Source organism: Vigna unguiculata, chromosome 7 (assembly GCF_004118075.2).
Source record: "Vigna unguiculata cultivar IT97K-499-35 chromosome 7, ASM411807v1, whole genome shotgun sequence".
Taxonomy (NCBI): Eukaryota; Viridiplantae; Streptophyta; class Magnoliopsida; order Fabales; family Fabaceae; genus Vigna; species Vigna unguiculata.
Window position 1 is genome coordinate 35,206,207 of NC_040285.1, and position 27,373 is coordinate 35,233,579.

Below are 27,373 nucleotides of genomic sequence, written 5' to 3' on the forward strand. Positions count from 1 at the left end.
AACAGAAAATAATTAGGTATGAGTTGAAACACTTTTTTAACAGAAGTTTGCAAATTTATTACACATTTTTTTAAGTGAGTTGTCATTCAATCAACATTCAAGTAATGATCACTATCTTAGATGTAGGGCATTATTCATAGAAAAAAAAAAGCCAACAGAATTATGATATTTTTTAATAAAGAGATAAATAAAAATTATTTACCAATTTTACTGTTTTACTAAACATAATTACTTTAAGTGACTAAGTTAACATGTTTGAATTAATGAATAATATATATATATATATATATATATATATATATATATAAAACCAAATTAAACGAGAAAAATATCAGTATTTATCATCAATATAGTACATGTTTAATTTCAATTGAAAAGATAACCAAAATTTGTATAATATAGCAAAATAAATATTTAGTAACAAACAATGTATTTTGGCCAAAAAGAATACTAAGGTTGAAACAGTAACTGAAGATCATGATATAAGTATATGATTAGCAAACAAAACAAAAATTTGATCAATCAATTGAGTTCATACTTAGAAGCTAGAGATTCAGACCAGCCGTTTCCTCAAGCAATAAACGCTCCTTTAGGGAATCTAGCTTTTCCTGGTTCTTTGCTCGAACATTTGGTAAAACCTTCTCTTCATAACCTGGAGCATTCATAATCTTCTCTAGTCTTTCTATTTGCCTGCACAGAAAGAAACACTAGTATTTTAGTTGAAGCCGTTAAGAGAAAGGAGAAAAAAAAAAGGAGCTATGTTTTTAACAAAATAAATTCATGTGTATTGTTCAATGTTAAGGAAATATTATTCATTATGAAATCCCTTTTAATAATTTCCTTCATCGTATGCATTTTAAAAAATAATAGAAGATAAATCATACTTCCTCAGCTCTTCTATCTTTTTTATCTTCCCTTGTTCTGCCTCTGCAGAATTAGTTCCTTGAAATTCTAAATATACAGAAATGCTCTCATTTACAACAGCATCAGCATATCCAGATGGAACAGCATCACTTTCAGATATTACCTGTGAATCATATATTCAATCATTAAAAGCGAAAAAAAATGTCAATCAAGTAAGTTGAAAATGGGCTAGATGAACTAATGTTAATCATATATATGATTAATGACAAAATAGAGAAGCAAAATGTGAAACTTACTGTCAAAGAGGATAAATTAGCTAATGTTACAATCTCCAGTTGGTGACTATTAATAATCGCAGTAACCCCCTGTGTTCGGCAGAGAACAAAAGCCGGTCGCCTAGGAACATTTACATCATTTTAGAATCAGTAAAGCATGTTTTATAGATTGAATAACAAGCAACCTTTAGTTGAGAAGTTAAGGAATCGTCTACTTGCACTTTTATTTTGTTTCCATGTTGTATTTCTACTCTTTTTAATTGCAGAAATGTCACATTGTTTTTCAATGTTGTCTGTTTTCAAGGATTTGTCAGGAAACACTTTCTTTTTATTTATCTGTCTCCTGAACAAAATATTTGTTAAGAGGAATAGATACAAAACAAGGTGATATTTCTGTTATTAAAAATGAAAACAGAAAATAAAATGCAAGTAAACACCCTTTAATATTTGACAGAAAAGAAATCAGCAAAGTACTAGGGGAATTTCTTATGCTCATTTATGTAATTTGACAAAATTTTCTCATTTGTCACCCCAAAAGAGGGATTCCACAGATATTAAAGAAAACAGAGCAGAAAACCCTCTGAAGCTTTGCAAAAGCATATGTTGCTTCCACATACCTGTCACGTTTTTCTTTAGCCAGTGATCTCAGAGACTTAATAGTAGACTCAATAATTTCCATCTCATTCTCCACAGTTTCATTATTCCAGCCCTGGTGTAAAAAACAAAAGCAATCTATTTATTGAATAACCAAAGTATGATAAATACAATACAACACATCATAAAAAAATAGGAAGTACTTAGTCGTAGTTGAAACTTTCAATTTTAACAGACAAAGAGCCTGAATATTGTACTAAAAAGCAAAACTAACCTCTACAGATGATGGATAATCACATATCATGATAGATTCTGCTCTCTTGCATTCCTTGGGTGAAGGAAGACGTTGCCATAATTCCTCAGTGACAAAAGGCATGAAGGGATGAAGCAATCGAAGACCATTGTCCAGACAAAACCACAAAGTATCTTGTGCAAAGCGTCTTTCAGAAGCAAACTTAGTATCATTACCAGAAAAGTAAGGCTTAATCACTTCGATAAATACATCACACAATTGATACTGCCACCAAGAATACACAGCAGTGGTAGCTTGGGAGAATTCAAATGATTCTAGAGATTTCACTGTTTTTGTTATGGTTTTATTCAACACTGAGAGTATCCACCGGCAGCTAAATGGGAGAACATCTGGATTCAATTCTGCAGGTGGAATATAATCATCGCCAAGCTTGCTCATAGCAAATCTTACTGCATTCCATAGTTTATTACACCATTGGCGATACCCAACAACCCTTTGAATATCTAGGTTAATTTTGTCAGACTGAAATGGACGTAAACATCACAATTAGATCACAAAAATTGACTACATTGATGAAGAAATAGCCATACAAAAAACAATTTACAAGTAAATGACACCTGGGCTGTGTATGAGACCAGTGCAAAACGGAGAGCATCAGCACCACATTCATCAATACCATTTGGAAAGTCCTTCTTCTGACCCTCTATAGCAGTGGCTAGTTCTTTGGGGTCCAGGTTACCAGCCTCTAACCTCTTGTGTAGACCATCCAAAGTTATCCCATTTATAACTTCAATGGGATCAATAACATTCCCCAAGGACTTCGACATCTTGCGCCCATGTGCATCACGAATCATGGGATGCAAATAAATCTGCACAGGATTGGAAGTATATCAATGAGAAGATCATTGATCAAAAGTTCTAAGGATGTAAGGACGGTTAGTTTTCCTCAATATGATGATTTAACTATCTTCAGGAAATTCTTTTTAAAAAATCAAGAGAAAGAAAAATCTTAGACATGCATGACCAAAATTCAGAGTAAACGTGACAAACCATAGTACATCAATGAGAAGATCATTGATCAAAATTTATAAGGTGTGTTTGGTTATCTTTCCTCAATGATGACTTAACTTTCTTCACAAATTTCTTTTTCAAAAACCAAGAAAAAGAAAAATCTTAGGCATGCATGACCAAAATTGAAAGTACACGTGACAACACCACAGTAACAAGCATAATTTAGTACACACAACCCCAAATGATCTGTATGAGATAGTGACCTCACCTTTGAAAATGGCACATCACCACCCAACTTCAATCCAAACATCACCATACGAGCAACCCAGAAAAAGATGATATCGTGGCCAGTTTCCAGAACAGAAGTTGGATAGAATGTCTTCAAGTCCTCTGTGTCATCAGGCCATCCCAGCACAGATAACGGGAACAGACCAGAAGAAAACCATGTATCAAGAACATCAGGATCCTGGCTTAAATGAAACTTCTTTCCACTATACTTCTGGCTAGCCACCTTTTGGGCCTCCTCTTCATTTCTTGCCACAACCCAATGATCGTTATAAGCACCAAATTCCTTCAGCACATCATTCTCCAAAGTGACATACCACGCAGGTACTCGGTGACCCCACCAAAGCTGTCGTGAAATGCACCAATCACGAATGTTTTCTAGCCATCTGTAAAACATATCATACAATTATAAGAACAATAAAGGCACGTGAGAAGAAAAATAGATAAGTACCAAGTTCCAACCACAAACCCCTGATTCCATTAACAACATAACAAATCCTTCGACAAATTGCCTCCAGTTTTTTCCCAACACATTTTAGTGTGAAAAATGGAAGGAGTTGAAATTATAGGTTAGAGAAGTAGGAAAAGAGATATACATCAAACAATGTTAATATATGGTGTTGTAATGATGTGTTACAATACAAAATACGATTCCTTGATTCTTAATTCATACTAAAACTAAGCTAATAAGCCTTATTAAATGAGGAAACAAACAGTAAATATAGAAACCACTCTTAAACAAATCACCGAAGATATTCATAAACAGTCTTACGTACAATAATGACAGATATTTTCTTCATATTCAAACAGGAAAACAGTGACAATGAATTAAGTTGATTATATTTCTCAACACCTCAACTGCCTCAGTTTCAATCTTCAGCTAGAGCTATACCAAGCATAGCTAAACCCATCAGAATAGTTTAAACTAATCATTACAAGAAAACAATAAGTGATGCTACAGTGTCTTGGCTAAATTTCTGCAAATAGTCTTGAAAATCAGACCATTTCAGAGGAATACTCTGCAGGATGAATTGTACAATTGCTCATTACAAGAATTGCAAAAGTAAAACAAAGATACAAGTACCTCTTCCAATCAGCCAAATATTGTTTTGGAATAATCTCTAGCCTAGTGTTTTCCTCATCAACAGCAGCATTAAGAGATTGCTTTGCTAAATCATTGCAACTGACATACCACTGGGGTTTTATCATGGGCTCCACAACATCATTGCTTCTTGAACAAACCCCAAGACGCATCTCATTGTTTTCAGATCCTCTATAAAGACCCTATACAAAAGAAGAAAACGAATGCAACATAATTCAAAATAATGATACTAATTATAATCTTCCCTTCCACCAGCAGAGAAGCAATCACTATTCAGGTTCCACAAACGAGCACGTGTACTTTCCAACAAAATATTTTCGCCTGACTTTTGTTATTTCTCATGAATCAAATAATAGTATAACATTACCTTCTTCTGTAATGCTTCTGTTACTGCCTCTCGAGCTTTAAACCGTGGCATGCCCAAAAATTCAGAGCCACCATTGGAATTTATTTTCCCATCATCTGTGAAAACATTAATGAATTCAAGGTTGTGACGTTTACCCACTTCAAAATCATTTGGATCATGGGCAGGTGTAATCTGCAATCAACAAAGAAATTACCACAATGTGAATATCACTTAAAAAAAAAAACTCAAATACAAGTCATTCGTATAGAAGAATACCTTAACAGCACCAGTCCCAAACTTTGGATCAACAAGAATAGCATCACAAACTATAGGAAGCTTTCTTCCATTAAATGGATGAATAGCAAATTTTCCATGAAAATGGTTATATCTGTCATCATTAGGATGTACTGCAATAGCAGTGTCCCCAAGCATTGTTTCAATTCTAGTTGTGGCAACAACAATTTCACCTAGGTTCCCTTCCACAGGGTATGCAAACTTTGTTAAAACTCCAAATTCCACGGGTTTATCATATTCTGGAACCTTTAGTAGAGTCCTTTCTTTTATATCAATATAATCCACCTGTATGCATCAAGCAACTACATTACATATGCAATATTTATAAATCAGATGAAACAGCCAAGCCCGAACATTGCACACCTCGATATCAGATATTGCAGTTCGTAACACACAATCCCAATTCACTAAACGAAGGTCCCTGTGACAATGACAAAAACAATATTATCTCCATTCCACAAAAGAGCCACTTAGGTTCAAATAATCTGCATATATACAAATGAAAATATATATCGTTTCATAAGTAGAGAACTTGAGGAGCACCCAGTCAAGTATACAGAATCTCATTAGAACATTTTAATTTAACTTGATTCACCATGTAGATTTTATTTTAATTGATATATCTTTATATTTAGAATCCAACTAGCATCAAAGAATATCACACATCCTTGGTCCCAAACGCACAGTAATGCCCTATCACAATTACAATCATGATTGAATAGAAACTTCACTACGCAATAACTATGCAAAATCATGAGATATATTTGGTCTGTGGAGAGGATTCAACCACATCATGCTACCAAAGTGTCTTTTTGACCACTTGATTCATGTTTTCAGTCAAGATCCACACATGTGATAGGTAGTTTTTATGTAAACACATTCTGCCATTCAGATCATTTTTGTGTATGATTGAGTAACTTTTTGTTAGGGTAAACTTAAATGAGGAGTTATTCACAGCATATTTTATGAGCAGTTATGTTTTGATGTTTTAGGAGAGCAAAAGTCAGGAGTTTAGTGTGTTATTTTTTGGATGTTAATGGTCATTATAGTGTCATGTTTTGTAATAATTGGCAGACATTATGGCTTGGAGATGAAAAGCCAAAAGTAAGTCCAATAAATTGTAGTGTCTTTTTGATATGAAATACACAAGTGAAGGAAATCAGATTATTCAAAAGAGATCATGATTGAATAGAAACTTCACTAGTCAATAATTATGCAAAATCATGCGATATATTTGGTCTGCGGAGAGGATTCAACCACATCATGTTAACAAAGTGTCTTTTTGACCACTTGATTCATGTTTTCAGTTAAGATCCACACATGTGACAGGTAGTTTATGTAAACACATTCTGCCATTCAGATCATTTTTGTGTATGATTGAGTAACATCACGCAGTAAACTAGATACAAGTATAGTCATACAAGTTCCAACTAGCCTTCTGTAACTGTTACTTAATAATTACAAGGCATCCTATATTCCAAATCCCAATAATGCACTAACAAAGCGTTCTTCACATAATCAATGATCTCTATCAATTCGTTTTCGAGAACAGACTTAAAAACTCAAACCAGCATTGATGAAAAACCTACAGTTTGGTTGTTATGAATAAAAGCATTAGAAAAGACAAAACATATTGCAAATGTCCAACCTACCTATAGATAAGGCCTTGCTCGTAGAGCCTTACAAAAGCCTCTGTCACAGCCTTACTTCTTCTTTCATCCATTGTGAAGCACTGGAAACAGAAAGTGAGTCACAGATAAATACAACAGCCATGATAGGAAATGGCATCAGAAAAAAAATGATCTGACTTGGACAAGCTTTGTTTCAGTTGTCTTCATTATGTTGAGTTTTCTGCTCATGGATTCTATAAGGGTGATTCTACGTTGGACTAAACATTAAACAGGTTATACATTTACCTCACGAGACCAATCCAAAGAGGCTCCTAATCGGCGCAATTGTTGTAATATTGTGCCCCCATATTTGTGTTTCCACTCCCAAACCTATTTTGCCAGCATTCACAAATGTAGGAAACAACAGTCAGAATAAACAAATAAAATTTAGCAACTTATCAAGAACCTTGACTTCAATGATTATTCCATTAACATACCTCAGAGACAAATTTCTCACGGCCCAGATCATGCCTGGTTAGATTTCTTTCCCGCATTACCTTTTTCTCCACAACTACCTGTGTCATGATAATGATAACTAACAATTTAATTTCATCTCACACAAAAGATATGCTAAAAACAGAGAATGAAGATATATGTCACAAGAAAAAATACATAGTACATCAGCACCATAACTAAAAATTGAAATAGGCCAACACTACCATTTAAAGCCAATGTTATGACACGATTGTCACAAATTTTAAGGGTAAAAATGTCTAAATTGCTTAATGCTACCTATGCAGACCTTATTGACGTAGTAACAACTTCAATTAGTCACAAATTTGGGATAGAAAAAAATATGACAAAATAGAAATATAAAAAAGGCCATTGTCTATCAGAAGCTAAAATTTTACACAAAAATCCCAGTAGCAAAATGGAAAAAAAAAAGTTCAAAGGAAATTGAACAAGTTTTTTATATAAATACTTAATCTGAGTCCAAGTGCAAAATAACGATTTCCTTTTCTAATTCCATACTATAATTTAAATAGCTTCTATTCAGCCACCCTACCACTAAATTCACAACAAATGATAAACTATAAAACAGTTATGGAAAATGGACCCGTAAAATTTTCTCAATTTAGACACAACCTGCGTAGCAATCCCAGCATGATCCATCCCAGGTACCCACAAGGCATTGTATCCAGACATTCTCTTCCATCGAATCATTGTGTCCTGAAAGCAATAAATCACAATGAGATTAACAGTTTAGAACAGCTAAACTTAAAATGGGATATATAAGATACCTCTATTGCGGCTGTTAGAGCATGACCTATATGGAGAGCACCAGTCACATTCGGAGGAGGCAAAACCTAAAACACAGCACGCATAATCACGTTCTCAACAGGCATAAAAAGGGAGCAAAAAATGCAACTTCTAAATATCATCAAATTTATGGGCTGTGCAGTGCAGCAACCTTCAGCAGTGTAACCACAAAAGAATAACACACAAAATAAATATTTTCAATATAAAACAAGGTCATCACACTATCCTTTATTTCGAGTCCAAATGAGACTGACATTAAATCAATAACAAAAAATTTGCTAGCCTATGTCCGTTTCTATTTGATACCATCAAACAGCAATGTAAATACTGCTGAATTTTGAGAAACTTCTTAGACTAAGATAAAACACTGTAAAGCATGGACTAATATTTTTATTATAAGGATCTCAAATTGAGAAGGGTCATCACTTCTACAGTTCTAATATATGGCAATAAGCAAAAGGTTACTTCACACTCCATACGTAAAATCTCCAATCAGTTACAGACACCATGTAAACATACAAAATGGTGTTTAAATTCAAATAGCAGCAAAAAACAACTTCATATAATACTTGAAACCAACAGATATAATAAATTCAACAAGATACTCACAATAACAAAAGGTGGTTTAGAGCTGTTAGCATCTGCCACATAGTACCTTGATTTCTCCCACCACTCATACCACCTAAATTATAACAACATAAAAGTTAGGCGTTTCATAAATTTAAAGAACAATGAGCATAAAGATGGAATTAACACCCACGATTTCTCCACTGCAGTTGGACTATACTGCTTTGCCATTTGCCGAGCCATTCGCTTCTTCTCACCCACTGGAGTCTCAGGATCAACATAATCTTCAGGATTCTCATCCTCCGCCCCACGCTTTACAACTTTCTTTTCACTTTTTTAGAAGCATTGGATGATTGCTGTGCTTGCTGCTGCCATCAAAAGGAAGAAAATAAAAAAGTGGGGATTGTAAAAATTATTTACAATATAAAATTGACAAAGACCACATGCGAACAACAAAAATGTAGCAAAATCAAATCAAATGTTGCAACTGTACAAGGAAAGCATGAACTCTAATCACCTGGGCTTGCTTAAGAAGAAACTTCTCTTTCTTCAATTGCTTCTCTCTAGCCTGAGACAAAGCCGTAAATTTGTGACACAAGAAAATAAAAAACAACAATTAGGATAGTGATAGTCCACCCATATAAAAGAAACTAGCTAACAAGACTAATAAATCATTAAAACTCAGAAAAGCGAATTAAGAAAACACATTTTTTCTTGAATCCCGATTAGTAAAACAAAAGGGATAAGATGATAATGGGGAAACCTTTTCTTCCTTTTTCTTTTTCTTCTCGGGGTCCTCGGGTGTGGGTTGCACTTGTTCTTTGTTGTTGGCAGAGGATTCCATTGATGAAGAGTGAAAACTGCGTGTCCAAAGCCAAGAACGGCACTTGTAGAATAGAGAAAGCAAAGTGAGCGAAAAAGAAAACCCTCAAACCTAGCTGAAGTTAAGTCTTGTTTGTTTCCTTTCGTTTCTTTGTTTCGAATAAAGAATTACCTTAACTCTGCCAAACAACGGGCCGGGTATCTTCATTTGCACACTCGCATGGTTTGGTTTCAGTTTTTTAACAAATACAATTAACCAATCTCAGGTTATATTACATTAAAGACAAGTATAAATTCAATATATATTTATACTTATTATTATAAAGTTAACAACCTATCGTTTATAATAATTATCCTAAACAGCAGTATAAAATCTTTTACACTAGTAATAGTAGAAAACTCGTAAATCGAACCTAAACTCCGTGTGAAGGATCAACACATCATACAAATTGGTAATGTAAGACATCTTCATTGTTCTCCTTTTAAAATACTTTTAAATTATTAAATAAAATTTTAAGTTCATAAATAAAAAATATGTTACAATATTAAAAAGAATCGAATTTTTACAAGCAAAAATTGTTCAAATAAAATTATATTCAATAATTAAAAGGTAAAGAGGATATGATTGACCTATATAACATTTCTTTCTATCAGAAAGATATTATCTACCGAAAATAATATGGTTGAATCAGATACAGTCACCATAGGTAACCAGAGACTGAGTTCTTTTAAAACAAATGTTTACAACATATTCTTATAATTTGTTTGTAGAATAGGAGCAAGAAGAAATTGTTCCAATAGTTAAAGAACGAACGTGGTACAATTAAGTGTGATCACAACTTCAAAAGAAAAAAGTGCTATGTGTTTTTCTTTTTTAACAAAATGTTGTATATATTCTTGTTTACATGCAGGGTTCATCTTATAGATTTTTTAGCAGTAACATGATCATTTGAGACCCTTGCAGTTAAAAAATTAAGTTATATGAAAGGAAAATCAAGCTCATAGAGAACATGCCTAATAATAATCATGTGGATGTTAACTTATGATGATAGAATAAAATAATTCAAAATATAACCAAAAACATATTTCTTGGATATTTAGATTAAACAATTTTTTTTTGTTTTTCGTATTAACTTTGAGCGGGTGTAGTCAAGCAGGAATTTCAACCGGATAGGGATGGATTTTACTATCTCATGCTCATTCTCATAAAAAAAAAAATCATCCTCAATTTCAATGGATATCAAACTTTTGTCTCATCCCAATTCTTATTAGGTAACGGGTATAATTTCGTACTCATACCAATACTTGTTTTATTACTACTTCAATATTAATTTTAATTATTTTTTATAAAATAATAAAAAATTACCGTAAATGAAACATAATATTATCAAATATTCAATATTACGATGATGGTTGTTTCTTCGATATCAAATACTTTAAAATAAATTATAATTGTTTACATTTTATATTAAAATATGAAAGAAAAATTCATGAGAACCAAAACATTTATTAAATTTACAAACATTAATAAAACCTAGTTGATAAAATTTAAAAATATTTTAAAAAAATATATAAAAGGAAAACAAATATTGAAATTAAAATATATTTTAAATATTTATTTACTTCAATTTTTTAAATTCTAATTAATTTCTTTTTTATATACTAATAAAAGTTATAATACATCACTTGATAAAAATGATATAAAGAACAAATAATAAACATAATAATAAAATTTTAACATAGATATTGTATCTTTGAACTCCAATATATGTTGGATTATGATAAAAAAATATTATGACAACTACATTAAATTTTTATATTGTAGTAAATAAAAGTTATTTATATAATTAGAGATGGCAAATAAACTCGTCCCCATGGGTATTGCCCGAACCCGTCCCCATTTTGACGGGAAATCCCCGCATTGACTGGGTATGGGTATGGGAAATCCCCAATTTTTTCATTTGGGTATGGGGATGGGGATGGGGATGTACATATCCCCGCTATAATATCCGTCCCCGTCATATCTCCATCCTCATTTAAATTATTAAAATATTCATAATTAATTAAGTAACATATATATATATATATATATATATATATATATATTTTATTTTTATTTATTTTAATTATTTGGTTTATTTTGAAACTCATTCGCATCTCCAATCTTCAATATATTTTTTATCTTATCATAACTTTTATGTAATTATGTTAAAATGATGTATGTCAATAAAAAAAATTTATTTCACACTTGAATATTTATACTATTTTTTAATACTTTTATTTATTGTATATTTTTCTTTCACATGAGAATGTTTAATACTCTCAATTTAAGTGTTTAATAACATAAACATTTCATTTACTAGGTAATATATAAAAAAAATACTTATTATATTATTATTTTTTGTTTCATTTGAAGAACTTTTTTGTTTCGCTAAAACAATTTTTGTTATTTCTCAACCATCATTGAGTATATATGTTGATATTAGATCTCTAAGATATTTTTCATCTTATCATACTTTTAATTGTACATTTGTTTTTCTTTGTGCGATTCCTTTCAATAGTCTCCAAATTGTTTATAAGACACACATTTGTTAATTTTTTTATTTTTTGTTTATTTTCATCATGTAGAATACTATTTCGATATATTTTATCTAGTTATTTTTTATTTTCTAACTCATTACAATCATATTGTAATTTTTTCACTATAATTGTATACATAATTTTTATTTACTACAATATAAAAATTTAACGTAACTGCCATGAATATTTTTTTATCACCATCCAACATATATTGGAGTTCAAAAGATACAAGATCTATGTTAAAATTTTATTTTTATGTTTATTATTTGTTCTTTGCGTCATTTTGATGTATTATAACTTGTATTAGTGTATAGAAAATAAATTCATTATAATTTAAAAAATTGAAGTAAATAATCATTTAAAATATATTTCAATTTGATTTTTTTTTCCTTTTATATTTTTTAAAAATAATTTTAAATTTTATCAGCTAGGTTTCATTAATGCTTGCAAATTTAATAAATGTTTTGGTTCTCATGAAACTTTATTTGGTATTCTAATCTAAAATGCAAACAATTATAATTTATTTCAAAGTATTTGATATCGAATAAACAATCATCCTCCTAATATTAAATATTTGATAATATTATGTTTCTTTTATCATAATTTTTTATTATTTTATAAAATATAATTAAAATTAATATTAAAATAGTAAGAAAGCGGGTATGGGTATGGGTACGAGATTATACCCGTTACCCGATGGGGATGAGGATGAGACAAAAGTTTGATACCCGTTGGATTTGGATATGGGGATTGTAACATCCTTTTTTTATAATAAACCGTATTATTTATTTTAAATAAAGCAATTATAAAATCTTATATTTTTACTAATGTTTCATATTTTATCTAAATGCATTTTAAACATTAAAAATATATTTTATCATGATGTAATTTTACTTATTGAAAATAACAATAAGAATAAAACAAAACAAATATTATATATATATATATATATATATATATTAGGTAAAAATATTTTAATTAAATAGGTGTGTGTAAAAAAAATATATATATGAAGAATTTTCTAAAAGAGATAATATATATATATATATATAGAAAAGAAAAAGAAAAAAAAAGAGAAAAGAAGAAGAAAGGATAAGAAGATAGGAAGAAAAGATAAAAATAAAAAAAGAAAAAAAAAAGAAAAGAAGAAGATAAGATAAAAAGATAAAGATTATCTCTTCATGTAGGTAATGATGGTAATGATGATTTGGAAAAGGATAAGGATGTGTGGCTTGCTTATATATATAGAGAGATGAAGGAATAAGTTACGGGAGAAGTTAAGAAAGAAAGAAAGAAAGAAGAGAGAGAAAGAGAGAAGAAAGAAAGGAGAAAGAAAAAGAAATTAGAGAAATAAAGTTTAGAGCAAAGATTCAAAGGGATTCCTCTACAAATATTATTAGTGTGCTCTTCAATCAATAAGGTAAGGGGAGTGAGGTTAAGCTCTTATATATTAATCTTGATAAGCTCATGGGTTTTATATTAATCTTTTATTTATTTTGACTCATATATTATTCTATTTACTTTCATTTAACTTATTTTCATTTATTATCCTCTTATATTTATTTTATTTAATCTCCAATTATATACTGATCCTGTTTATTTATTTATTTTAATTAATCTCCAAATATGTATTGATCCTGTTTATTTATTTTATTTAATCTTTAGTAACGCACTGATCCTATTTATTTTATTTTATTTTATTTTATTTTATTTTATTTTATTTATCTTCAGTTAGTACTGGCCCTATTTATTTATTTTATTTTATTTATCTCCAGTTACGCACGGGTCCTATTTATTTATTTTATTTTATTTATCTCCAGTTATGCACTGGTCCTATTTATTTATTTTATTTTATTTATCTCCAGTTACGCACTGGTCCTATTTATATATTTTATTTTATTTATCTCCAGTTACGCACTGGTCCTATTTATTTATTTTATTTTATTTATCTCCAGTTACGCACTGGTCCTATTTATTTATTTTATTTTATTTATCTCCAGTTACGCATTGGTCCTATTTATTTATTTTATTTTATTTATCTCCAGTTACGCATTGGTCCTATTTATTTATTTTATTTTATTTATCTCCAGTTACGCACTGGTCCTATGTATTTATCTTATTTTATTTTTATCTCCAGTTACGCACGGGTCCTGTTTAATTTATATTTTGTTATTATATTTACTTATAACGTTCTAATCTTTATCTAATTATTTATTTAAAGTTCTTGCTTTGATTCTTATTTTATCATTATTTTATAATTAAAAAAATGTGAAGTGAAAGTAAATATTATTTTATTCAGTGAGCTTGAATATAAGAAAATTACATGTACATTTTATTTTGTTTTATATTCTTTGTGTATGGTTTATACAATGACATGATTTGATAGTCATCACATTTTATGACCTTTGAAAATATCCAAGAGTATGTCAGTTAAGTAAGAGTTAAATCTGGTTTCAATAAGTTGAGATTAAACCAGTGTCAAAGTGGTTGTATTTGGAAAGTCACAGTTTGGTACACTGCGGGATGAAAGGCAGGGACCATGGTGGGGTCTAAGGAAGTTTTACCAAGTAGGTGAATATCTGGATAGTTCAGAATAGCGCACTGGACTAGGATATTCATAGGCCAAACTTGGGACTATCCGATACCTGCTCGGCATCGCCAAGGTTAGGTAGTGAGTATATATCTCTTTTATGAGGCGATGAATGGCTAATATTCTCGAGAAAGAAATAATTATGATTGTACCAATGTTTTATGAGAAATACTCAACTACCTAATCACTTCCCAAAGTAACTTTTGATGTTCATATTGGATCATCATAAGTGAAATATGGATCCATATGTCTGGTAAAACAAGATAAGTTTTGTGGTTGTAGGTCCAAATCTAGGCCCTCGGTGTCTGCATTGTTTGTTGAGTTTATTAAAATTGATATTTAAGGCTTATAAAGACCTCACTCCTTTCATATTTTTCTTTCATATGTACCCGTTGCATGAACATAAGAGGAACCTGCTCAATGAGAGTTGTTCGGGATATTATTGGTGGATCTTCTAAAGATTGACTCATGGATAATTTCTATTAATATATTTAGGAGATATTAAAAATATAGATAATCTTTTATTCTGATGTAGAACTCTTAATATTTTACAAATACATATTTTTGTAACATTTCATGAACAATTATAGAGATGTATACTATATATATGAATATGAAGTTATGTTATTATTAATGTTCTCTCAAGGATAATCTTATGGAAAAAAAAATTAATTTCATATCTTTTTATCAAATAATAATTATTTAGTGTAGTAGTCGGGTATCACAGGGATGGGGATGAATTTTTTTACGGGGATGAGTATGGGATAGCGAGATCTGTCCCCGTCCCGTCCCGTTGCCATCCCTATATACAATTGTAGTAAAAAGATTACACTATGATTTATAATGAGTTAGAAAATAATAAATAATAAGATAAAATATATTGAAATAATATTATATATGATGAAAATAAACAACAAATAAAAATATTAAAAAATTAACAAATGTGTGTCTTATAAACAATTAGAAAAACTATTGAAAGAGATCGCATAAGGAAAAACAAATGTATAATTAAGAGTATGATAAGATTAACACATTTTATATTTTAGTAAATAAAATTTATTTATATTATAGTGAAAAAATTATAGTATTATTTATAATGAGTTAGAAAATAATAAATATTAAGATAAAATATATCGAAATAATATTCTATATGATGAAAAAAAACAACAAATAAAAATATTAAAAATTAACAAATGTGTGTCGTATAAACAATTGGAAAAAATATGGAAAGAAATCACACAAAGGAAAACATATGTATAATTAATAGTATAATAAAATGAAAATACCTTAGAGATATAAGAAAACTTTTCAAATATCAACATATATACTTAATGGTTGAGCAATAACAACAAATCTTTTGGCGGAATAAAAGAGTTATTCAAATGAAACAAAAATTAATAATAATAAGTAAATAATTTCTTTTCATATTACATAGTAAATGAAAATTTTATGCTATTCAACACTTAAATTGAGAATATTAAACATTTTCATGTGAAAGAAAATATACAATAAATACAAATATTAAAAAATAAAAATAAAAGAAATATTCAAATGTGAGACATAATTTTTTTTAATTGACATACATCATTTTAACATAATTACATAAAGGTTATGATAAGATGAAAAATATACTGATTCAAATGAGTTTCATGACAAACCAAATAATTAGAATAAATAAAAAATAGAAAGTATATATATATATATATATATATATATATATATATATATATATATATATATATATATATATATATATATATATAACTTAATTAATATGAATATTTAAATAATTTAAACGGGGATGGAGATATGGCGGAGACGAGTATTATAGCGAGAATATGTGCATCCACATCCTCATACCCATACCCAATTGAAAAAATCGGGGATTCTCCATACCCATACCTAGTCAATGTGGGAACTTGTTGTTAAAACAGAGACAAGTTTGGACAATATCCAGGGAGACGGGTTAATTTGTAATCTCTATAGTCAAATTTGTTAAATTTGATTCTCTTTTAGTTTTAGTATTTCAATTAATTAATATTTTTTATTAATTTTGATCAATTTGATATTTTTTGTAACGACATTTAAATAGTTTACGTGAAGCGTGCATGACACTTGTCAATTTTTTATTTTTTATATTTTTTTTAATATAAAAAAATGTGTTTGTCACGTCAGCATCATGTCACATGTCATGATCAATGTCACATGTCACATGTAAGTTCGTAGTTGTGTCGGTTTTTTTTTTGTTAAATTTAGTCTTTATATTCGATATTTTTGTTTAATTTAGTCTTAATTTTATTAATATGGAATAATTTTGTTTCTTCCAAATTTGAGATCAAATTTAACTTTGATATAAATGTTATTCTAGTATTTTTTAAAATTGACATTTTTATTAATTATTTAGGAAATTCAATTGTAAATTATTAAGTTTAATTATAATTTTATATAATTCTTAGATTAAAATATGACTATTAGGAAAAGATAAAATTAATATTTCTAAAATATTTATAATACTTCTAAATGTCAAATAAACATAAATTTAATATTTCTAATAATTTTAAATATAAAGTAAAACATAAACTTAATATTTCTAAAATATTTGTAATACTTTTAAATGTGAATTTTATAAATATTAGTATATTTAAAATATAATTTGGAAGAAAACATTTAATAGTTATATTTTATTAATATTATAATAAGTATACTCTATTTAATAATTCAATCTAAGAATTATGTTAAATTTTTAATTAAAATTTAATAATTTATTATTAATTTTATAAATAATTAATAAAAATATCAATTTTAATAAAAATATTAGTATAGATTTATTTATAAGATCCAATCAAAAATTCAAACAAAGTGAACACAACCATGGTTGAAAACTCTCCTAGCCTCGTTCAACGAGTGTATCCACTCGCTTAGTGAGTACTATTTTGATGCATTGATACTTCGATTTAGGCCACGTGTTTAACACATACTTGTGTACGATATTTTATGATACTTTATTAACATTTATTCGATATTTATTAATTAAGCATCTAATTTATAAAACAATAATATTTTTATGATGATAATAATTTATAAATTTTTATGTTAATAATTTTAATCCATATAACTTTTATTTGAATTTATAAAATAACAATTATATATTTATTATCATCAAACTGGATGCTCTGAAAACTTACAATTGAATTTTAACTTTTAATTTTCTTGAAATATTTTATCGTTCTTTCGATTTGTATCTTCTGTGGTTTTGTCAATTCCCCACTCAAAATGTTGACAGAAAGTATTACGAGTGAACCACAAATGTCCATGGATTTATGATGGTTAATTCATAGTTAAGTTTCTTCTCCTTGCCGCATCTTCTTCCTAATTTCCTTATGTATACGTCTACAATAGAGTATTTTTAAAACATGATTTAATTTTTTTGAAACAATTTTTCCTTGTATTGTCTCTTTTCACAGATGAAACAACCTTTTTTATTTGGGGGATACAACCATTTCAAATCGCCCTTAAAATGGGGCAAGGGGTAATCTTTAATTTAAGGAATAACTTATATCTTCTAAACAAATATCATTTGCTCTCTCTACACTAACTTCGAAACGTAATTAACAAACAACAAAGATATATTAAAGCGATTATGTGAAGTTTGTAAACTCTATACCTAAAAGTTAGATGAAAAATAATCATTTTTTCCCCATCAACACATGCTATGCTTTAGAGGAATGAGTTTGACAACTAAATATCTTACACTTCCCCTCTATAAAATTATTCTTCTCTTTCTCTATAAAATTATATAAAAATATTTGCCTACGTTTAACTAATTTCGCTATCAAATTTCAAGTGTCTATTTAACTATTGAATTTGCACTTCTTTCTCCTCCCACCCAAAAAAAAAAAAAAAAAACTAAATCGCACTAACATTTCCTTTATTTTTGAAGTCATAATCTTACCTTCTTATATTTTTAATTAAATATCACTCAGACTCCATGTAATTTTTAAATATACACCAATCTAAGTTATATTTACACTCATTATTTTTAACAAGTAGTTATAACTCATCTTCCTTATTTTACTACTAAAAACATTAATATATTTTTTTGTCAAATTTCTTTATTTATTAAATAGTCAAACTTTCTTCTTAATTTCATATTTTTATATTTAAATTTTAGTCAGTATAATATTTTTAAATAAAATACAAAAACGAGTATCACTTTATTAAAATATAAAAAAATATATTTATTAAAAATATAACCGGAATGAATATCTATCTAAAAATTAAGGAATGTATGTATGACATTTTACCGAAAAAGAAAATAAGAAAATGAATGTCAAATTTGAAATTAAAGAAAATATGAATATTATTTAAACTAGCATGAAGGGAACTGTAATTTCCCGTTTATTAAAGATATTATTGGAAGAGAAGTAATTGGTGCTTTCTTTTGATATTTTAAAATAATAAACAATTATGGATGAAAATGTAATGAGTAGAAATTAAAAAAAAAAAATTGCTCATCCGTATCCAACTCAAGAATTGTCACAACTCGTTCGTGTAAACTACCATTTCAATTTATAAAACGAGAAATATATATATATATATATATATATATATATATATATATATATATATATATATATATATATATATATATATACGCTTTAGAATTGGATCAAAGGTTGGGATAATTTTACTCGGAATTTTTAAGTTCAGATTTTATTTTCATTCTAATTCGTTCACAAGCTATTTACATTATTTTTAGATACAAAATATGCAAATAAACCATATATACACATACACACACACACACATATATATATATATATATATATATATATATATATATATATATATATATATATATATATATATATTCATAGTTTAATTATTCGTCAATGGATAAAAAACGCAGTATAATTAAACTCAAAGAAACGGTGTTTTCCGCTTTGATATTTTTCATAATGGAAAGTGATGATACGAGAGTATATCTTAAAAAGAAAGAGTTTTTTTTTTTTCAATCAAAGTTTTTTGTAAACGAAAGGTATTTTTTTCTATTTATAAATAATAAAATGTTTCAAAAGAAATAAATTAACTCAAAAGATGAGTAAATCCATCGTATTTTATCATTGTATAATATGAGTCTAACTTGATTCACTTAACATATAATTCTAAGAATAGATTATTGTAATAAATAAATCAGTCAACTTGAGTTTCAAAATAATTAATTTGACTTAGCACAAATTCAACCTAAATAAAGCTATCCAACAATACTTGTATCCTTATTTATTTTATTTTCTTCTATCAGCAAAGTACTTGTATCGTTATAAAAAGTTTATTTTTAAGTCACACCTGACCAGGTCGCCACCACAGATAAAATTAACCCAAAACCTCAAACAAAAAAGTAAGAAACTAAGCTACCATTAACTATGAATATATATTTTTTCTCCTTCCTCTTTCTTGAGTAAATATCTATACAATGAAGAAGACCCGGAGCCTTTGAACCAGAAGATATAAAGAGGTTTTGACAGGTTTTTATACTGAAAAAAAAGAAAAAATCTAAGATCTGAGAAAAAAAGAAGGCTTTTCGAAATGAATTGCAGAATAATCCGTGTCTAAAATACCTTGTTGCAATGTAATAAGGAGGCACCACCTCTTGAATAGTTAGTTTCTCAGGATTGACGGGTAGAGATGATTTGGATGACAAGGCCAGGGTAAACATCATCCGGGTCATGGATATGCGGGTTCCGCTCCACGATAAACGGGTCATTACACTTGTCGCTGATTGTGTGCAGGGTCTCTCCTTCTCCCACAACGTAGATTTCATCACACGGTCCTTCACGGAGGTTGTTCCCTTTTACAGCCTCACCTTCTCCTGCCACTGCGCTTTCCCTTACAGACCCCAACAGAATCATGCCCAACAGCATCATGGCACAGTACCAGGACGCTGAATCTGCAATGTTTTTTGTGGCGGCAGATGAACCCATCTTATGCTATGTTGTGTATGAAAAGAGATGAAATATGAATCGGAATAAAGAAGCTTTGACTATATATAGGTACATAACAGTGTTGTTATGTAATGTAACGTGTATTGGTTGGGTAGTATCATGATGACGCCTAAGTAGTATCGGTATCTTTGCCGTTTGGCTTCGGGGAAGTTGGGTTCAACGACATGGGTTTTGGCGTGTAGGGATTGAGTTAAGTTCTGTTTTTTGTTATCACTCAAGTAGTCATCATGGTGTCGTAAAGCTTTGGTCTTAATCGGGTTTAGTTCAAATTTGTGGAGTGGATGAGGAGGTATTAATGGTCTTTTGGGTGAAAAAAATAAAAACATCATGGCAAGAGATTTTTATTTTTTTATTTTTTGTTGACTCAGCTTCATTTTACACATACATTTAATAAACAATTAACCCCGTTTTTCATTTCTATAGTATTGATTTTTTAATCTCTCTTTTTTTACATAATCTACCATATTACACTAAGCCTCCTCTGTTTTGTAAATTGTTTGTATTTTATATAAAATTGTTGTATAAATACAAATTTAATGCACCATTAGTATTTGTTACGAGCAGGCAAACTCGTGGACTCTTTTTTTTGTTGCCACCTGTAAGATTCGTTGATTTCATCTCCTCCTAATAACGTAGTGGGTGCCTAGAGTGGTTGAACGAGAACACGATAATAAATAACTTTTTTTTTGTCCTTGCTTGTAAAAATACTTAATTTTCTTCTTTTATCTCGACACTTATTCTTATTTTTTAATTATTTCCAATCCATACAAGCTAAAATTACTTTTCCAAATGCATGCATTAAATGAGGAATATAGTTTATGGGTTTGTGAAATAACGATATATAAATTAATGTTTAGTCTATAAACAATAACATATAGGTGGCTAATTAGTTTCGGAAAATAGTTTGAAAAGGCTAATAATAATAATAGTAATAATAATTTTTTCGTAGCCATCAGCGGTCAATGAAGAATATTCTGGTCTTTAAATCATCGCTGTGAAGTCTTTGGATAGTATTAAGGTATGATTAAGACAAATTTAGGTCGCTTTGAATGGGTCATTGGAGAAAACGTCATAGCTGTAGTAGAAAAAATAAAATTCTCAACCCAAACAATGGGAAATAACCATTATTGCATTTCATTTGAATGGGAAATAACCTCATTTACATCGTTTTGCACTCACTCAGATACACTCCTTAAAACAATGAAAACAAAATATAAGCATAGCCAACTTTCTGTGAAATTATGTCCAGGATATTTTACAGTTTTGATATAACTGGGTGATGCAATCGCATTGCTTACGGTTCAAAAGTTTAAACAAATTTTAATTTGATGTATACAAAATATTTTGTACGGCGGAGATAGTCGCAGTTGAAATTTCAACGGCAGAGATCATCTGAGGGAGACGACTTGCGCCTGTGTCGTGAGGGGGTTGGCGGACTTGGTCTAGAGTGGGACAGTTTGACAAAGTCATTTTTTTTCTAATTTCACGTGTTAGATTTTAACTTAAAATTTATTGAGATTAAGTGATGTTGGAACTATTATTAAAATTTAAATTCTAAACTCTGTTTGATATCATATTAATGAAGCATGATGAATGGTTTGAAATTGATGAAGCAGTGGGTGGGAGAGTTGAGTAACAAGGAAATGTAAGGGTAGGTTAGACGTCACACTTTGATCTTCGTAGGTGCTACCAAATTAGATAAATTCAAATGCTGTTCAGTTAAATAATTATATTTTACAATTTTAAATGGAATTGGTCACTACTTTTACTCTCTTCAGATTTGGTGTTTCGCTAATTATTCAGTTTTAATGCTATGCAATACTTATCTTTATGTTATAGACCTAAAAACATCAATATGCAATATTACAATTTATAAACTATTTTCTTTAAAAAAAAAAACAAGTTAACTTCTTGTCTATTATTTGTTTCCTTCTTTCACTGGTTTAACCGTTTCTTATTTTTATTTTTTTATATCTGTGTTTTAAATCTTATTTTTAACTTTGTAAGAGAATATTGAAGAATAATATTTAATATTTAATAACTATACAATCATATCTATATTTGTTTGAAAAACAACAAAAATAACAAACCAAAAACAAAACCCACGTTAGTTTTCTTTCCTGAATAAATAAGAACAATAAAAACCAAGATAAGAGAGAAATCACAAAACATCAAAACATCAAAGCAATGTAAAAAATATCAATATGAAAAATAACTCATGGAACCTATAACTTTATCCAGTAAAAAAATTTATTAATGACAATTAATAGGAATATTACAAGTTTTTTTTTTTTAGTTTCGAAGGATATAAAAAAATTCTTTACTAATAAGTAGATAACAATACTAAAAAACTCCAACGAGTATCTAATTAAAGAATAGAGGGAACCTATCTTTTTTATAGATATTTCGAGGGAGTATCACTAAAAAAATACAATACAAATGAAACATAAATCCAATTCATATTAAAGTATCGATATCACTTCCAACCTAAAATCTTATATTGAATTTATAGATATTCATCCTTATGTGATGCGTAACTTTTTCATTTTTACTTAACTTTAGAGTTTAAACTCACACTTGAATACACAAATACATTTATTTTTTTTTCTTCAGTATCTCTTAAGGCCGTGTTTGCTTCCAATGATGAATTTGCGTGAATGGATATTAGAAAATGGAGAAATGAAATTGAAGGAATTTTAAGATAAAATTTATGAAAGTTTATGAATTATTTGATGGATGTGATGAACAAAGAAAATAATTTAATAAATAAAACTATTAGATTACAATTTTACCCCAATGATTAAAATTAATATAAAATAAAATGTAAGTGTTATTATTATTACCAATATTGCTATAATTATAATAATAATAATAATAATTATTAATGTAATTGTTATTATTACTAATATAATTACTCTTATTATTATTAGTAATTATCCATAAAGTTTAAAAATAATAATAATAATAATAATAATAATTAGTTTTTCAATAGTTTTAGTTCCACAATTAATATCAACGTTAATGATATGTTATTATCATTAATATTATTCTTAATATAATTTATATTATTATTATTATTTAAAAGTTATGAGTAAAAATTATAAAAGATTATAATTATGTGATCTTGGCCACCTAATCTCTTCATCCACGAGGAGATGAGAATTTTAGGGTCTCTATACATCCTCTTAAATCAGTTTAAATTATTTGAAGCAAACACCTGTATTAATTACCCTTAAATCCATCATCACATATTATACATGTTTTTTTCACACAAGAGACTATCAGAGCTACCATCTTTATCTCATACGAATTTGATACAAAGGATAACATAATTTTAAATCACATACCAGAATTATCAGAATGATAATTCGTAAAAAATTAAATTTTTTAATGAAGTTAACTTAATCCAATAAATTAATGATTCACCTTAATGTAGAAAATAGTAAATAACTAACTCTTTATATACCAGAGTAATTAATTTTAAAATATTATAATTACTAGATACAATGTTCAATTACGCGTAGTTAAATATACTATATATACATATATATATATATATATATATATATATATATATATATATATATATATATATATATATATATATATATGAGATATACAACAATTGAAAAACTAATATTCATCTCATACAAAATAATATACAATGAAATCTTATTATCTATTAATAAAAACATATACGTGTGTTCACATTTTTATAATAATAAAAAATAATAAAATTATAATAATAATAATAATAACAAATATAAATAATTTTTATAATTTGATAATAAATAGTTTATTTATTTATTTTGTATATGCTTTTTTATTTAATTTAAAAAAGTGATTAAATTTAAAAGAAGAATGGTGAATTTTTCCTAAAAAAACACTTAAAGGATAAAATTAAAATAAAAAATGGACACACTTTTTGTCTCTTTATATAATAATAATTAATAAATAATATAGATCACTTTCAGTGTCATTCGAATAATGAAAACCATATGTATATATATTTACGTCATTCAACAAGTTTCTTTTATGTATTTATGTACAAAATGTAAAGTAAACGTTAAATATATGATTATACAAAACTGTTATAGGCACACATTCTATTCAAATAAATACTTAGTGTTGGTCATACATCTAAACATGACATGTTTACCTATACTTGGAATTTATTCGTTCCTAAGTATGATACATAAAATGTGTAGTGCTTTGATAGTCCAAGTTGATCAAAAGAAAACATCCTATACAATCCAATTATCACAGAGCACATGCATATCACAACTTTTAATTCTCTTTCAACCAAACTCACAAATCAATTTATTGTTTAATTGAAATTAGTATTCACACATCAATTTATTCAAACATACAATTGTGTTATTAGTTTTCCTTACTTAAATTAAAAAATCTCTTACTTTAATGTTGTTGTTCCTAACAATTCACAAAATATTTTAATTACACAAAGAAAATATTAATTAAAAATTTGAATACATCTTCGTGATCATAAATAAACAAATATTCATCTTGAATCACACAACTGTATATTAAATTAACTTAAAAAAAGAACAAAAAAAATTACTGTGTTTTTAACATTGATTGATTGGATGTATAAAACTATACAAGAATCATTTATATGATATTTGATTTCGTGGGATAAAAAAAATTAAAATTTAGAATAATGGAAAAAAGAGATTTTTAGAAAAGAGTTACAAAGATATAATATTTTTTGATAAAATAAAACTCGATTAAGAAAAAATATATTTATAATTTGATTGTTATTTAATAAATGAGAAATGATATTTTGGCAAAATTTTTTACAATGACAAACAACTATTTTTGATAAAAAAAACTCTAAAACTTTATTATTTTATTCTCTTAATTTTCATAAAAATAAAAAAACTAAACTCTATTTAGTAACTTTATCAATAAAAATGTCTGTCTAAAAAATATTTTCCTTAATAAATAAGCAAATGTCATCTTTATAACCTTTACTCCTCTTAACCTAATTTATAGATCTTTACATATACAATTAATTCTCGAGAGAGTTTTTTATTTTAAATAATGTGTGATTTCTTCAAAATAAATTATACATTTATATTAATTTTTTTTAATAAAATACAGAACAGTTATTAAGTATTAAACGAGTATTTAATTATTGCGGTAATGGAACAAACCAATAAATATATATTTACTTGTTCTATACTTTTGGGTTATCCGCTGTAGCAAGATTGGTTGGTCTCCTAAGGGGTTCAAAACCCATGGGAGATTCCTGGCTGCGGACTTTCTTTTAAGATATTTTATGAATTTCAATGGAATTTTAAGCTCATTTTATTACTTATTTTAATATAAATTAAAGTTTTATTCATTTTTTTATAAAGTATGTAGATTTTTGTTTAATTTTGTTTTTGAGAAAGGCATACTGTTTTTAAAACTTTAGATAACACTAAAAGTAGTACATTTATTAGAAGGATTAAGAAAAAAAAAAATATTCGTTGTATAAACTTTCAAGAATTATTATTCAATTTTAAAAAAATATATATTATTAACAAAACCTTAAAACTCACGCTAAAGAAAATGAAATGCATGAAAAAAATTATATTATCAATAGTTAACAATATAGTTTAATGTAGATTTTAAAAATCTTTGTTTTGAAAATCAATCCGGTCCGCTTATCTAACCGGTTAATCTATGAACCCACAAAGTAACTGGTTTTAAGAAGGTAAAAAATCAGTATGAAGAAAAACCAATAAAACCGATAAAAAATATGTTTGATTAAAAAATATTTAATAATACATTATTTTACCTTTTTCTTAAAAGAAGTAAAAAAAAGAAACTACCTAAAATGTTTGTTATTTTCTTTTTATGCTACATGTGAAATTATTATTAATAACAAATATCGACAAATATTATTAAAATCTTAATATAAGTATGATTAATATATTTTATTTTAATTTTTATATTTACTTTAAATGTCAATACCTAATTTTTTATTTTTCTCCAAAAATATATTAAGATTTTTATACATTTCTTATTTTAATTTTTTAACATCAGATGATAATGATATTATATATATATTTTATATTATTTAATTATTATAATAATTCAAGTGATACTAGTCCAATCACCATTAGAATACTGTTGAACTATTAAGCTATTGATTTGACGAATTCACTTTTAAAAATATTGATTAAAAGATATATAGGATTGTGCAAAACTTGAAAAATAATTTACTCATGAGGGCATGTTGTTGATATTAATGTGTTAAAAACTTTCAGTAAAAAGACACATCTAACCATGACAGAAAAGTATAAAAACTCAACAAAGAAGATACTGCATTATACGATATCAAAGAAAATAAATGTTAGATTAGATTATTGCTGTAAATGTTGTTTGAATGCAAAAACTGAAAAAAATTATAGTAAACTTACATTATTGTTACAAAGAACACATCTAAGACTAACCCACATAAAAAATTAAAATAGTGCATTTCAATATACTCCAGTCAAACAATATTCAAATAATTTACTTGTGCATTTCACAAGGAGTCATCTCTAGATAAAATCTAAGGTTTATTAGTTGACTCGTGGATCTTACCATTACAGTGTAAAATAACAATATAGGATTCTTTAAAAGAAAAATGTAGGTTAACTTAATTTACAAGAAAGGTTGTTTCAGTTTGGATATCTGAAATACTTTCGTTTGTCGTGTTTTTACCCTCTCTAATCTTGAGAGTTGTATAAGGTTTTCTTTATGATTGTGATACAACAATGAATATTTTGGTTAACCACAAATGATAATTTTGACGTATAGTTTATAGGGCAATTTAAAAGATCCAATCGATGTCCCTGTCACGCTTCA

At 27.7% G+C, this 27,373-nt stretch overlaps 2 protein-coding genes across 2 annotated transcripts; both read right to left on the reverse strand.

The window, feature by feature from the left end:
* Positions 1 to 337: 337 nt before the first annotated feature.
* On the reverse strand, positions 338 to 9,576 carry LOC114189601 (valine--tRNA ligase, mitochondrial 1-like). The gene is given in 22 exon segments (XM_028078214.1): positions 338 to 690; positions 885 to 1,027; positions 1,161 to 1,260; positions 1,757 to 1,848; positions 2,008 to 2,508; positions 2,604 to 2,855; positions 3,266 to 3,668; positions 4,367 to 4,566; positions 4,752 to 4,922; positions 5,007 to 5,309; positions 5,388 to 5,445; positions 6,677 to 6,756; positions 6,941 to 7,024; positions 7,132 to 7,209; positions 7,781 to 7,864; positions 7,936 to 8,001; positions 8,564 to 8,636; positions 8,715 to 8,853; positions 8,856 to 8,889; positions 9,039 to 9,089; positions 9,285 to 9,407; positions 9,516 to 9,576. Coding segments are annotated over 22 exon segments (3,216 nt in total). The 5' UTR covers positions 9,552 to 9,576; the 3' UTR covers positions 338 to 545.
* Positions 9,577 to 19,912: 10,336 nt separating this feature from the next.
* Positions 19,913 to 20,760, reverse strand: LOC114190648. The gene has a single exon (XM_028079609.1). The coding sequence runs from the start codon at positions 20,492 to 20,494 to the stop codon at positions 20,180 to 20,182; it is 315 nt and encodes a 104-aa protein (XP_027935410.1). The 5' UTR covers positions 20,495 to 20,760; the 3' UTR covers positions 19,913 to 20,179.
* Positions 20,761 to 27,373: the final 6,613 nt, after the last annotated feature.

Bases quoted from the DNA above. Each gene is read 5' to 3' on its own strand.
- LOC114190648 (XM_028079609.1), bottom strand. From the start codon at position 20,494: ATGGGTTCATCTGCCGCCACAAAAAACATTGCAGATTCAGCGTCCTGG.